At 51.2% G+C, this 14,844-nt stretch overlaps 1 protein-coding gene across 1 annotated transcript; it reads right to left on the bottom strand.

Annotated features, from left to right (window-relative positions):
* Positions 1-247: 247 nt before the first annotated feature.
* LOC123427571 (protein argonaute 7) lies at positions 248-4,670 on the bottom strand. The gene is made up of 3 exons (XM_045111653.1): positions 4,033-4,670; positions 2,019-3,270; positions 248-1,889 (listed from the first exon to the last, which is right to left on the bottom strand). Exons 1-3 carry the CDS (start codon positions 4,475-4,477, stop codon positions 443-445), a joined length of 3,144 nt encoding a protein of 1,047 aa, XP_044967588.1. The 5' UTR covers positions 4,478-4,670; the 3' UTR covers positions 248-442.
* Positions 4,671-14,844: the final 10,174 nt, after the last annotated feature.

The following is a 14,844-nucleotide window of genomic DNA, read 5'->3' as shown; positions in this document are numbered from 1 at the left end:
ATGTAACAGATAAAGATTAATGCGTGTGAGCAAAAGTGCAGATATGTCATACATGTGGGCGTTATTATTTGTGTTTATTTTTATAGGCCAAAAAAGCCAGCACTACAAGTCAGGCTTTGTACTATGTAACTCGGGGGGTTAATGTAAAAAAAGAAAACTCCAAGACCAATCTCACCATCCAGGCTGTACAAAGAGGCAAAGCCCCACCATAGCAGCATAGGCGGTACGTCTCCAGGAATGCAAGCAGTTTGGTATCAGAATTTTGCATAGTGCAACCAAGCACCAACACCCAACCACTGTAAGATGCTACTGACATGCGCATGATCGTTGTCCAGGGACACACTATACATGTTTCCCTAAATAAATTCGGGTAGATACAGATTACACTGCAGAAGCAGAAAACATGCAAAATGCCACGAGATCCAAGGGACAGAGCAGGGCATCAGCAGTAGAACATGAGCCTTTTCACACTGTCAGTGAGCTTGGGCAGAGGCGTCGTCTGCAATGGGGTTGATCTGTACAGCGTTGTGCAGCTGGTGGCCACCGAATCTGACCTCTCAAGGTACAGCCTGCCCCTATACGCGGCGAGATGCGCATAGTACGCCGGGGGCACAAGGGACACCGGCCTGGTGCACCGCACGAAAGTGTAGCAAAGATTGTGTATCAGCTGCTGCACCTCGTCGGACTGGAACTTGTTCTCGTCCAACAGGATGTGGTAATGAGTTGGACGGCTCGTCCCCTTGGTGCCCCAGTGGCTGCACAGGTAGAAGTCGAATTCCCTCGGGTGCGTGATCACCGTGTCGACGACCGTCCCCGGCGGTATGTTCTGATCCGAAAAGTGTGTGGAGCCACCGTTCTTCTCCCTGTGGAAGAGCCTGGTGTGGTGCCTCTTCTGAACCACGACGAACGTGGTCAAGGGCTTGTAGCCTGGGTACCTCGAGCAGGCCACTCGCAGGGCATGCATCTCCTCCTTGAGGACCTTGTCAAACTGCGTCTCGCTCACACCGTCCCGGAAGAATATGATTCTACCCGGGAGCTTGCCAACTTCCTTCAGGAACTCTTCAAGCAGTTCACCAGCCATCACATCCAGGTGTTCGATTATTTCTTTCCGGTGCGTTTGTGACCTCATCCTGGAGATGTACTTGTTCGCCGCAGGCCAATTCATGCTCGCGACTACGGCGACCACCGATGGGCTCGAGTCGTCGAGTGGATGAGGGTGTGTGACATCAGCACCCATGAACATCACTGGCTCCTCATCTGAAAACATTCTAGGAATTTGGCAAGGAAGGCTGTTGTAGAGGGAAACATTGCATCCACCAAGCTTAGCATTCATCTTCAGGGCTAAATTGGCCACGAACTGCACCGTCAGCTTGCTTAAGTTGGGATAAAGGCAGCACTGTGTCACAACACCAATGGATGTTTCAGCAATCCGCTTCAGGTCAGCATAGCCACGGTGCCTCCGTTCCATGACACAGATTAGTAGCTGCAGGTTGCCTGATGCAGCTTCTTGAATTTTCCCGAGTTTACTCTCCAAAATGCCAGGATTGTTGAGAACTTGAATCCGCTCAAACAATGGGCTGATGACGGGTTGCTTGTTTAGAAGAATCCCAAGCTGCTCACACCGACTTGATAGCTGGTTGACAAACTTTGGGATACAGGAGTGCTGCTCCGGGGTACCACCAAAGCTTATCAAAGCCCAGTTTTTAATCTTGGAGCCATCAGTAACATGACTGTCCAGCAAACTCCATTGACGATCAAATCGGTGTGGCGTCATATCCGTAATGCGCCCTCCACTACCAAACTTGAGTCTTGGTGGCAGGAGAACCCTCCCAGAGAGTTGTGTCATGTCCTTTGACACTTGGAGGTTGAATTGGTCCGCGTAAGAATTACTGCAAGAAGAAGTAATTTGGGTATGATTACATCTGCATGACTATATTTTTTTTCTTAAAACAAAAGGCACTTCTATAGTAATACAACTACTGCAAAAACTATTATAAGACAAGAATGATGAACCATACCTTCCAGCACCAAATTCTTCTTCGACAATGCCCTTTATGATTCCCTTCCTTTCACTTGGTCTTTGGCACCCCATTCTGAGAACCTTGGAGGTTTGTTCATCTGAGAGCTTGCCAAGGAACTTCTGACCCTCACAAACTACACAAAGCTCCATTGGCACATAACATGGTTTGCTCCTACCAATCTGCAAGCATGGCATGTTCCTGAACTGTATATCATGGTTATATTGCTCCTTGAAGTAATCCACCACCATAAGATCTTTGGTACTTCGATCTCGAAACTTGAGGTTTTCGGTTGTTTCCTTGGTCAAGCTATGCACATGGTACCTTTGGTCGGTCTCACGATGGCATACACGAACTTGAATGTTTTTCAATGCTTTTTCCACCTCTCTCCGCTCCTCTTCTGACAAAGCCCTAGTTTTTTGATGCGGAAGGTCCTTCAAGAACTCAAAGCGCTTCTGCAAGTACACAATCATGCCCGTGCTCTCGTGGAATGCTGTGAGTGAGAGGTCAACATTAAGGGCAAGACCTTGCTTGGTTGGCCTCAGGCTCTGAAAGAAACCTCTTAATCCAACAGCCCCACCACCAATCTCCCTTGCTTCTACCATAGAACGTGGATACAAAGACCGGCCTACTAGAACGGAACTTTCCATAGCACCTTCTCGTAAGATGACTTCCAGCGCATGGAGGTAATCTTGAGGGAGTGAAATGCCATCCTTGTCTTCGGTCAAATACTTATTCAAGTCCTCACCACTTAGCTTCGAAACCAATCGAATGTTCACCTTGAAAACTTTAAAATTCTGTTTGTCAAGCATGTGGCCATTCTTTTTATCTACTGGACATCGTGTTGATGCAACTGGGAGATTGACGAAGAACTCAGCCTTGTTCTCCTGAAACTCAATAGGACTATAAAGGTCCCTGCGGCCATCAAAGGCCGGCAGCGCACCTGAGAGAACACTTGAATTTTCTTGAACAAGCTTGTTCTTGATCATTCTTGCTGTTTCCTTCGATGGATGCGGGGTTATGTCAATATCGTACTGGAAAATCTTTTGATCCGGATTGAACCGAACAATGAAATAATTCGCAGAAAGAGGAATCACAGCCCCCTCAATCCCACCGTTGTCTGGTCTCCGCGCAATGGGACTTCTTTGGTGATTGCTTGAGAGCCTATGATGGCCGTTTACATGATCCATTCCAACATCAGATGTCTTCTTCTCATGTATGGAGAACTTTTTGTGGGGAAACGGCTTGGCATCTGCTAGTACATTGATACTGACATGTTAGGGACCAGAGAATCTAATCATATGTACTAGTGGTTACAGGAATTGAACTTCTCAATCAAGAGAATGATAATAGCAACATTTATAACAAGTGAAACTATGAAGCAAATAGATATCAAACTATGAAGATAATGGTGCATAACTGTTCCAGCAAAAAGGAAGAAAAGGTAATGGAACATTTTTTTACCAACAGATTCTCTCAGAAGATAACCATGCTCCATTCATGAGGAGTGGAAAGGGGTCTAACTTTCAAGAGGAAAAGGTGTCATCCACAGTACCACAAATAGCACTTTGGCTGTGTCTCAGCTAAACTGTCAATTGCATCCCACCTTCTCAAGGAATGCCGATTAATCCAAATATATATGGCACAAAAGGGACAACAGACAAGCATACAATCAAAAGTACAAATCCATAAAATCACAAGCTTCCTAAGATTTCATTGGACTAACTATACAGCACTGTAGCATTGATCCGAAAACACTGTGCTGCACTACCTTTGTATGACAAGCCAATAACCAATTAATCCCAAACTATACAGCTAGCAGAAACCACTTCACATCAAACTATGTATCATCATCACCCATAAAGAAAATAGCTGTGAGTAAAAACTAGTAGCTCACATTGAGTAATATATTTAGGTGGGGGAACACCAGCACCCAGGTATTATATATGAACTACTAGTAGAAAATACAAAAACAAAGATGCGGGAAGTAACCGAGAAAAAAGTCGCTTTTTACCCTGCGGGAGCGGCAGGAGCGCGGCGGTGACGGCGTGCGGGGGCGGCGGGGGCTTCTTGGATGGCCTGTGCGTCCACATTGGCCCCCTCTGCGCCGCGCCGGCCATGGGTTTCCCGTAGCACGTGGCGGCCGCGGGGAGCAGGTGCAGCGGCGGCGGCTGCTGCAGGTACAGCAGCACAGGAGGCGGAAGGGGCAGCGCGGCCGCTCCGTTATTATGCGCGCGGCCGGAGTTTATAGGCAGGGGCAGGAGCGCCGGGTAGGCCTGGATGATCGGGTACTGTCGGTGGCCGCCGCCACCACCACCGCTACCGTAAACTCCGCTCCACTTCCACCTCCCATTCCCGCCACTGCCGCCGCCGCCGCCGCCGCCATTACTACCAGCGGTCCTACCATCGCCCCCTCTTCCGGCCTTCCTCTCGACCTTGGCCCCCCCTTCCCTCTCCATGGACGCCAGCACTTGCGGGGAGAGTTAACCCGAACTAATCTGTCCGTATGCAGATTTTGGTGTGGTAGTACCCCCAGCTTCTTGTCGCGTTCTTGGGTTGTGGGTTGGTGTTTTCTTGGATGGTTGGAAGGCAGGGGGGCAAAAGGAAGGGAAGGAAGGGGGAACTGAAGGAAGGAGGAGTGTGGGGGTGGGAAGGGGATGGGGTCGGCATTAATGGGGTGGCAGAGGGAGCGTCTGTGCAGGCAGCTGTGCAGCGCAAAGCCGGAGCTATGCTGCGCCACTGTGCGAGACGCAATGCCCCCCTGCTGTCGCCTTAAAAGTTTCTAAAAGTTTCCTCCCTTCTGCAGCTGTCCTGCTGCTTTGGTTCTCTTTCCGAATTTTTCAAATATCTTCAATAGTTTATGTACCATTTTGTTCATAAAAATTCCCTTGGTCTTCAAAATAACCTGTCGTAAGGGCAACTTCAACTGACCGACCCAAACGGACACGCGCTTTGTCCTTTTTCGTTCGTTTGGGTCGTCCGTCGGTTTGTTCGTGTCCCTATTTTAAAATGAGTCGGCACATGCGCCCAACGAAAAGCAAGTGAACAACAGTATTTTAGTATTATAATAATAAGAGAGAGGTGGGTGGGAGTGGGTCAACGAATTAAATAAGCACACAGAGGTGGCTGGGTGGCTGTGTGACAAGTAGGTCAGGCCGGCCACATGCGGACACAGAGAGGACGCACGCGCGTCCGCTTCGTGTCCGCGTCGATGCATTTCAGTCCCAAATTTGAGCCAGAAATGGATCGGCGCGGACATAAAACGGACGCGTTTTGAAAATGGATCCGCGCGTTGGGCCATCACTTTTGTCCGCACGGATCCAAACGGACGACGGCGGAGGAAATGGGTCGCCCTGTTGGGGTTGCTCTAAATTACTTCAATAGAGTCTCTAAATTAGCTACTATTACTTCCTCCGTTCGGAAATAACTGACGCCAATGATCATTTTGCAAAAAAAAGTCATCGATGTTTTTGTATTCAACCCGCTCTCCATGGCTACTCCTAGCGTGTGTCAATGAGTCTTGTCGTGGGTATAAGCCTGACAGTAGATGTGTAGGGTACGAAAAGGATGGGCAGAGCCTTAGCTACGGTGAGGTTTTATGAGTTCAGGCCCCTCTGCGGTGGAGGTAATAGCCCTACGTCTCAGTGCTCATGGAGCTTGTTGTCGAGTGGAAATATGGAATACAGTGAGTTGCTAACCCCTCTACCAGCGGGGGAGGGTGGCTTATATAGAGTGCGCTGCCCTCCACAACGGTTCCGGTACAGGGGTGGAGTAGTGGCGATTGAATGCGTATGTTACCCTAAATGCTAATAAATGCACCTGAAAACGTACGACCGTTTTCCTCCAGGGGGTTTACGATGTACCGAGTGATATACAGTCGATTAGCTTGATATCCTCCGAATGCTAGTCTCCGACTGGATGATTGAGGACCTGTTACCGACTGGATGATGGGGACTCCTTAGTTCAGTCGGAACTGACTAAGGGCCTTGTCCTTTGTGAGGGGTAGTCCTTGGGTAGGACCTACAGGGCAGGCCTATGACCCTACCCTAGGACTATAACCCCATCATTAGTCCCCGAATGGATTGGGGTTGAAACGACGAAGCGATGCTTGAAGTTTGGATCCGACTGGAACGGATTTGGCTTGGGCGTTGCTTGCCTCGATCCATTTTATCTTTTCAGACCAACGATCCGAGTGGAAATCTCCGTGGAACAAACTGTCGGAAACCGAGTGTTTTCGGGGTATCTCTTGACGCGACCCGTCAACTGATAGCAGCGGATTTTCCGGGATCTTCAAATTTCGGTTTCCGCGCGCTCGAGTAGCGCCTGATGCCTCGATTCTCGTGCCTTCAACTCCTCCACTGATATCGCCGCGGCCGGTCGGGGGATAAGGTTTCGGGGCCACCTGCCAGCGACCCAGTCGGAACCTTACTTAAATCTCGGCGGCAATGGTTTTTCGTTACGCCCGCCGGATCTTTTGCCTTTGCTTCGTCCTCCTCGCCTCTTCCAACGCACCTAACCCCTCCACTCCTCCTCCCTCTCCGCAAACTCGCAACTTCCGCCATGACCAAGGGTCAGACCAGCAAGATGGAGGCGAGGAAGAAGAAGGGGAAGGCGGCGGCTCCTGCTCAGTGGCGGCAGCGGCCGTTGCCGGCGGGGTGGATTCAAGGCAACTTCCTCCCCTCTACGGTGACGGAGGGGGATCTGCTGCAGCTGGTGGAGGACGGGATGATCGTCCACAAGTCTTGGAGGCTGCCGGATGAGGACGAGGTCGAGCCGGCACCCCGAGAGGGGGAGCGCGTCTTGCTGCTCAGCCATGTCTACCGAGGTTTCTTCCTGCCCCCGCATCCTTTCTTTAAGGGCCTCATGAACCACTTCGGGGCACAACTTCACCACTTTCCTCCGAATGCTATTGCCCATCGGCTGCCCCCCCCCCATTGGGGGTTGTTCAAGCACATATTTTCTGTTAGATCCCAAACCATCAAACGACTCAGCCAGTCGGATGATAAGACACATCTTCTCCAACTCTGTGGGGGCTTAGGTTTCCAGAAAAAGAGTCGGAGTAGTTATCCTGCTCTTCAGCTGAGCGAGTCGGTCAGGAACTGGTAGTCGACGTGGTTCTACTGCCAAGACGTTGCCTGTCCGAACGCCCCTTCAGGGTTGCCCCCTTTTAGCCTTGATCGTCCCGCTCCACCTAAGCAGCTCGCGCTCACGAAGGCGGAGAAGCTCGACATCCAGCCCTTGGTCGACGCACTCGTAGACGTCGTCAGGAGGGGAGTCACCGGCATGGATTTGCTGGAGACTTTCCTTGGTCGGCGCATACAACCACTGCAGGCTCGCGACCACGCCATGTGGCACTACTCGGGGACCAAGGACTCCACTCGGACTAACATCTTGAGCGTGACCGAGGAGAAGGTGGCGTCGTGGGTGCTCCAGATCACACGCGCCTGCGAGAACCCCAGAGGGTCTCGGCGAGTGAGGGCTTTCAGCACGGACAATCCTCCTCCGAATCAGGTGAGTACCACGTGTCGAGTGCACGTATCTATTTTAGTTTCATCGCTTTCTTGAATCTCTGCTTGTCGCTTGATGTCGCCGACTGTATTTCACGCAGAAGTGGACCAACTAGTTTTCTCCTGTCTCGAACGGGAACCCGGCCGAGGAGGAGGAGGAAGGCAGCCAGGAAGGCAGTGTGGAGAGCGCTGAGCATGTCTCCGACAGCGGGGAGTCGGAGGAAGAGACTAGCGAGGAAGAGGAGGAAGACGAAGAGCAGGACTCGCTGCCTCCGCAATTAGAGCATCGGACCAAGCGCCGACACGAGCCTGCCGCTCCCTCGGTCCCTCCGGCATCTTCGAGTGCTCCGCCCACTGCCCCAGTGGTCCCGAGTGCTCGGAGCACCAAGAGGGCCAGGAATGCTGCCGCTGAGCCTGCTGGTCAGTCTTCCAAGGCGGCCAAACCGAGTGGGCTCAAACCTCGGAAGGCTCTGCCGCGGATGAGGGTTGCTGTCCCCGTCACCTCCACGTAAGTGTATCAATCTTCTAATTTCTTCTGATATCTGAGTGAACTCCTGTTTATTGGTCGAATGGATTTCACTCGACAGAGTCGCTACTTCTGCCACCTCTCCGGCGCGCCAGGAGGATGACCCCATGGACACGGACAACGTCGTCTCGTCCCAGCCAGGTGCATTGTAGTGACTCCGAGTGTTTTATACTATCGCGTCTCGAATTCTATCATAGGTTCTGCCTCTTTCTTTTTCTGAGATCTCGCGCCGTTCGGTCTATCAGGGGCGATTTGCGTGGACGAGGGTGATCAGGGGAGAGCTGAACAAGCTGCGGAGCCTGTTCTTGAGGCTGCTCCGCCTGTTGCTGCTCTCGCCGCCGACGCGCTGCCGACTGAGGTGCTGCCGCCGACTGAACCGGCGCTGGTGGTTGAAGAGCTGACTGGAGCGGACCTTGGGATGCCTCAGGAACTTCCGACGATGCCAGGCTCGTCGAATGTCGAGTTCAACATCCAGCGTTTCCCGGAGGAGCAGGTGGGAGCGGCCAAGGGAGCCATGGTGCAGGCAGAGCTGATGGCTGGGAAAGCCAAGAGGGCCTACGACTCCGTCGCATCCTTGTACCAGCGGAGTTTGGAGTTGCGGGAAGATATCCGAGTAAGTGGGCTAGTAAGTATTTACTTTTCTCTTGTAACCCACTGGGTGTTCTCGGATATCGTATGATGTTTGCAATGGGTTCACTCTGAGTGAACCCAGTGGGTGTAGTCCCCGAGACTTCTGTCGAGTGCTTGCACCGGCAGTTGTCTTTTTACATTGTTTTTGCCTTGGTCAGATCTTGAAATAGTATGGTCGACTGCAAACAGTTGTGGCAGTCGGGGTGCACTTACTGTAAGAGTCCCCGAGAGTAATTATACTCAGGTCAGGTAGTATTAGCCTCGTAGGCGTGGGTAGTAACATGTATCTCAATAGGGCGGGCCTGCTTGAGTTGCATGCCAGTGGGGTCACTCTCAGTGAACCCACTGGGTGTAGTCCCTGAGACCGCTGTCGACTGCTTGCGTCGGCAGGGGTCTGAAGAATTTAGACTTTTATTGCTGAATTATCTGATTGTCTCTTGGTGCTGGCTGGCAGAAAACTTATGAAATGGGGACAGCATATGAGACTCTGAGGGCGGAGAAGATTCAGTTTGCCGGTGAGCGGGATGCGACACTGCTTGCAATGGATGGTATGAAGGTGGTTCTGGCGGAGCGAGAGAAGTCGTTGGAGGAAGCTCGTGAAGCGAACAAAGTGCTGACTGAGGAAGTTGAGAAGATGGGGAAACAAAGGACTGCTCTGATGGGACAAATGGACGTGTTGAACAAACGGTGCAGAGCACAGGAGAAATACGTCAGTGAATGGGCTCGGCAGATGATGACGCGTCTGGCTGGTAAGTCCTGCTTTTTCCGAGTGCTTGTGGTATGTGTGTCACACTCGGCGCTTATTGTTTGCGTGTCCTGTTGTCGCAGATTTTTGCATTGACGCCGAAGCTGAAGCAGTTGATGTGGAGCGGTCGATTCGCGATATCGTGCCACTCGGCGAGGACGCCAATCGGGATCTGCTCCGGGCGCACATCCGCGTGGGCAAAGTTGGCCCTTTCATCGGTCGACTGAGAGAAGTCGTCGGCCGAATCGACAAGGAGCTTTGATCAGAAGATGAGTCGCGGCAGGAGATGGAGAACCTGATGGCTCGACTGGAGGAGATTCCGAACCGAGTGCAGTCGTGGAAGAAATCTGCAGCTCGTTGTGGTGCAGATGTTGCTCTGTCCCTGGTCCGAGTCCATTGCAAGGAGGTGCACGAGGAGAAGCTGAAGACATTGAAGGTGGCCAACACGAAGAAACTTCGATTCGAAGACTTCATGGAAACTTTCCTTGAGAGTGCTACCCGCATCGCCGACGGTATTGATCTGGACACGTTCGTAGAGCCCTCCAGTCCTGGCGCCGATCAAAACGACGCGTAAGAAAACATTATCCTCGGTATGCCGGGTGTTGCTTTGTAAGAAACTTTGGCCACTGCTGTTGGCCGTTACATTCTCGTTTCGGTGTGGGTAAGCTTGATCCACACCGAGCCATTATCTGTGGTTGAACTTGACATCGAATCCTTTGCTCTTCTGTTGCAATTTTGACTCGAGTTTTTGTTTGGCGTTTCTTGGTGAAGCCAGGGGCAAACATTCGGAACATGTCAGTTGTCTTGACATCCGCATGAACCTCAATGAGGGTCTGCACCTCATGTAGTTGTCAGTTGTTTTGACATCCACATGAGCCTCAATAAGGGTCTGTAACTCATGTAGTTGTCAGTTGTTTTGACATCCACATGAGCCTCATTGAGGGTCTGTAACTCATGTAGTTAGGCGATTCTAGATCGCAGCTAAGTCTCCGAGTGCGATGTTTAGTGCACACTCGGAGAAAGATATTACTTAGGCGATTCTGGATCGCAGCTAAGTCCCCGAGTGTGACGTTAAGTGCACACTCGGAGGAAGTTAATACTTAGGCGATGCTGGATCACAACTAAGTCTCCGAGTGTGACGTTAAGTGCACACTCGGAGAAAGTTCATACTTAGGCGATTCTGGATCGCAGCTAAGTCCCCGAGTGTGACGTTCAGTGCACACTCGGAGAAAGTTAATACTTAGGCGATGCTGGACCGCAACTAAGTCTCCGAGTTTGACGTTAAGTGCACACTCGGAGAAAGTTCATACTTAGGCGATTCTGGACCGCAGCTAAGTCCCCGAGTGCGACGTTAAGTGCACACTCGGAGAAAGTTCATACTTAGGCGATTCTGGATCGCAGCTAAGTCCCCGAGTGTGACGTTAAGTGCACACTCGGAGAAAGTTCATACTTAGGCGATTCTGGATCGCAGCTAAGTCCCCGAGTGCGACGTTAAGTGCACACTCGAAGAAAGTTCATACTTAGGTGATTCTGGATCGCAGCTAAGTCCCCGAGTGTGACGTTAAGTGCACACTCGGAGGAAGTTCATACTTAGGCGATTCTGGATCGCAGCTAAGTCCCTGAGTGCGACGTTAAGTGCACACTCGGAGAAAGTTCATACTTAGGTGATTCAGGATCGCAGCTAAGTCCCCGAGTGGGACGTTAAGTGCACACTCGGAGAAAGTTCATACTTAGGCGATTTTGGATCGCAGCTAAGTCCCCGAGTGCGACGTTAAGTGCACACTCGGAGAAAGTTCATACTTAGGCGATTCTGGATCGCAGCTAAGTCCTCGAGTGGGACGTTAAGTGCACACTCGGAGAAAGTTCATACTTAGGCGATTCTGGATCGCAGCTAAGTCCCCGAGTGCGACGTTAAGTGCACACTCGGAGAAAGTTCATACTTAGGCGATTCTGGATCGCAGCTAAGTCCCCGAGTGCGACGTTAAGTGCACACTCGGAGAAAGTTCATACTTAGGTGATTCAGGATCGCAGCTAAGTCTCCGAGTGTGACGTTAAGTGCACACTCAGAGAAAGTTCATACTTAGGCGATTCTGGATCGCAGGTAAGTCTCCGAGTGTGACGTTAAGTGCACACTCGGAGAAAGTTCATACTTAGGCGATTCTGGACCGCAGCTAAGTTTTTTTTTTGAGACCGGAGTCTGCGACCGCGGAAGAACTTTGAACCTGCAAAAAACTCAATCTGCTTTATATTATTTCACCAATACTTGTTCTTTACATTGCTTCAGTCGACGGTCATGTGTAGAAGCGCTTCAGGAGATCTCCGTTCCATGCTCGCGGCTCGTCTATCTCCCTGTCGACGTTGTAGAGTCTGTATGCTCCATTGTTCAGCACCTTTGAGATGATGAAGGGTCCTTCCCAGGCAGGAGCCAACTTGTGAGGTCTTTGCTGATCCACTCGGAGCACCAGGTCGCCTGCTTGGAACGTACGACTCCTGGCGTGTCGCGCGTGAAAACGCCGCAGATCTTGTTGATAAATGGTTGAGCGAGTCAGTGCCATCTCGCGCTCCTCCTCTAGAAGGTCCACTCTGTCTTGCCTTGCTTGTTCTGCTTCAGCTTCGGAGAAGAGTTCGACTCGTGGAGCATTGTGAAGTAAGTCACTCGGAAGGACTGCTTCTGCTCCGTAGACGAGGAAGAACGGTGATCGCCCTGTAGATCTGTTCGGGGTTGTGCGAAGACCCCAAAGCACTGAAGGTAGCTCGGTGACCCAAGCGCCAGCGGCATGTCCTATCTCTCGCAGGAGTCGGGGCTTCAAACCTTGCAAAATAAGTCTGTTCGCCCGCTCTGCTTGTCCGTTGGACTGCGGGTGCGCCACGGAAGCAAAGTCCACTCGGATACCTTGGCTTGTACAGAAACCTTTGAATCTGTCCGAATCAAAGTTTGTCCCGTTGTCCGTGATTATGCTGTGAGGTACACCGAATCTGAAGATGATGTCCGTGACAAACTTGACGGCTGTTGAAGCGTCGAGCTTCTTGATGGGCTTGGCTTCGATCCATTTCGTGAACTTGTCGACTGCCACCAACAGATGTGTGTAACCACCTTGGCCTGTCTTGAATGGACCGACTGTATCTAATCCCCACACTGCAAACAGCCACACAAGAGGGATCGTCTTCAACGCAGACGTCGGCTTGTGGGACTTATTGGAGTAGAACTGGCAGCCCTCACATCGGTCAACCATATCTTTAGCCATCTCGTTTGCCTGCAGCCAGAAGAAACCAGCCCTCAATGCCTTGGCGACGATTGCTCTCGAAGAAGCGTGATGACCGCAGGTTCCCGAGTGAATATCTTCCAGGATCAGCTGCCCCTCTTCTGGAGAGATGCATCGTTGAAAAACGCCTGAAACGCTTTCCTTGTACAATTGGCCATCAATGACAGTGAATGACTTCGACCTGCGGACTATCTGCCTGGCCTGGACTTCGTCTTCTGGTAGTTCCTGCCTCAGGATATATGCAATGATCGGCACAGTCCAATCGGGGATGACAGCAAGAATCTCCATGACCAGATCAACCACAACAGGTACATCGACTTCAGTCGGATCTGTTGAACTCTTTGGTTGTACTGGTTCCTCTGCAAAAGGATCTTCTTTGACTAAGGGAAGGTGGAGGTGCTCGAGGCAGACGTCACTCGGGACTGGTCTCCGAGTGGATCCGAGTTTTGCCAACTCATCCGCTGCTTGGTTCTTCAGTCTCGGAACATGGTGAAGTTCTAGACCTTCAAACTTCTTCTCGAGCTTCCTCACTGCATTGCAGTATGTGGTCATGGTGGGGTTCCTGACGTCCCACTCTTTCATCACTTGATTGACCACCAAATCCGAATCGCCGTAGACCATCAGGCGACGGACGCCGAGTGAGATGGCCATACGCAGCCCGTAGAGGAGAGCTTCATACTCTGCCTCGTTGTTGGAGGAATCGAAGTGTATCTGTAGCACGTACTTGAGCTTGTCGCCCTTTGGCGATATGATCACAACACCAGCGCCGGAGCCATTCAACATCTTGGACCCATCGAAGAACATTGTCCAATGGGCCGAGTAGATGTGGGTCGGTTGCTGTTGTTCTACCCATTCTGCTATGAAGTCAGCCATAGCTTGAGACTTAATCGCTTTCTTGGCCTCGAACTTGATATCGCAGTACAACATCTCCATCGCCCACTTCGCCACTCGGCCTGACGCGTCTCGATTGTGGAGAATTTCCGACAATGGAGCATCAGAAATGACAGACACCGAGTGGTCTTGGAAATAATGGGCCACCTTCTTCGCAGTCATGTAGATCCCGTAGATAAGCTTTTGATAGTGGGGATACCTCTGCTTGGAAGGAGTCAGGACTTCGGAGACGTAGTACACTGGCCGCTGAACTTTGTATGCTTTGCTTTCTTCTTCTCGTTCGACTGTAAGAACAGTACTGACGACTTGATTTGTAGCCGCAATGTACACAAGAAGGGGCTCTTTACTGAGCGGAGCAGTAAGAACCGGCTGGGTGGAAAGTAGGACTTTGAGGTTGTCGAATGCGACTTGGGCTTCGTCTGTCCACTCAAAAGTATCTGATTTCTTCATGAGTCGGTACAGAGGAAGTGCTTTCTCGCCGAGTCGACTGATGAACCTGCTCAAAGCCGCTAGGCAACCTGTGAGCCGTTGAACATCGTGTATTCTGATCGGCCTCTCCATTCGGACGATGGTCCCAATCTTTTCAGGGTTGACATCGATCCCTCGTTCGGAAACGAAGAAACCGAGTAACTTTCCGCTGGGAACGCCGAATGAACATTTGGCGGGGTTGAGCTTGATATCGTACCTACGAAGGTTGGCGAATGTTTCTGCCAAGTCAGTCAGCAGGTCAGAACCTTTGCGTGACTTGACTACGATATCATCCATATACGCCTCCACATTCCAACCGATCTGGTCGAGGAGACATTTTTGGATCATGCGCATAAAGGTAGCTCCTGCATTCTTCAAACCGAATGGCATAGTGATGTAGCAGAAGCACCCGAATGGGGTGATGAAGGCTGTTTTTAACTCATCGGGACCATACAGACGGATCTGATGATAGCCCGAGTAGGCATCAAGAAATGACAAACGCTCACAACCCGCAGTCGAATCGACAATTTGATCTATGCGGGGGAGCGAAAAATGGTCTTTCGGCAGACCTTATTGAGATGCTTGAAGTCGATGCACATTCGGAGCGACTTGTCCTTCTTGGGCACCATGACAACATTGGCGAGCCACTCGGAGTGGTGAACCTCGCGAATGAAGTTGGCCGCCAACAACTTGGCCACCTCTTCCCCGATTGCCTTCCTCTTGTGCACGGCGGACCGACGCAGGCGCTCTCGGACAGGCCGAGCAGTGGAATCCACGTGCAGTCGGTGCTCAGCCA

Source organism: Hordeum vulgare, chromosome 2H (genome assembly GCF_904849725.1).
Source record: "Hordeum vulgare subsp. vulgare chromosome 2H, MorexV3_pseudomolecules_assembly, whole genome shotgun sequence".
Taxonomy (NCBI): Eukaryota; Viridiplantae; Streptophyta; class Magnoliopsida; order Poales; family Poaceae; genus Hordeum; species Hordeum vulgare.
The sequence above is the reverse complement of the archived record's forward strand: the minus strand, read 5'-3'. Positions and strand labels throughout refer to the sequence as shown.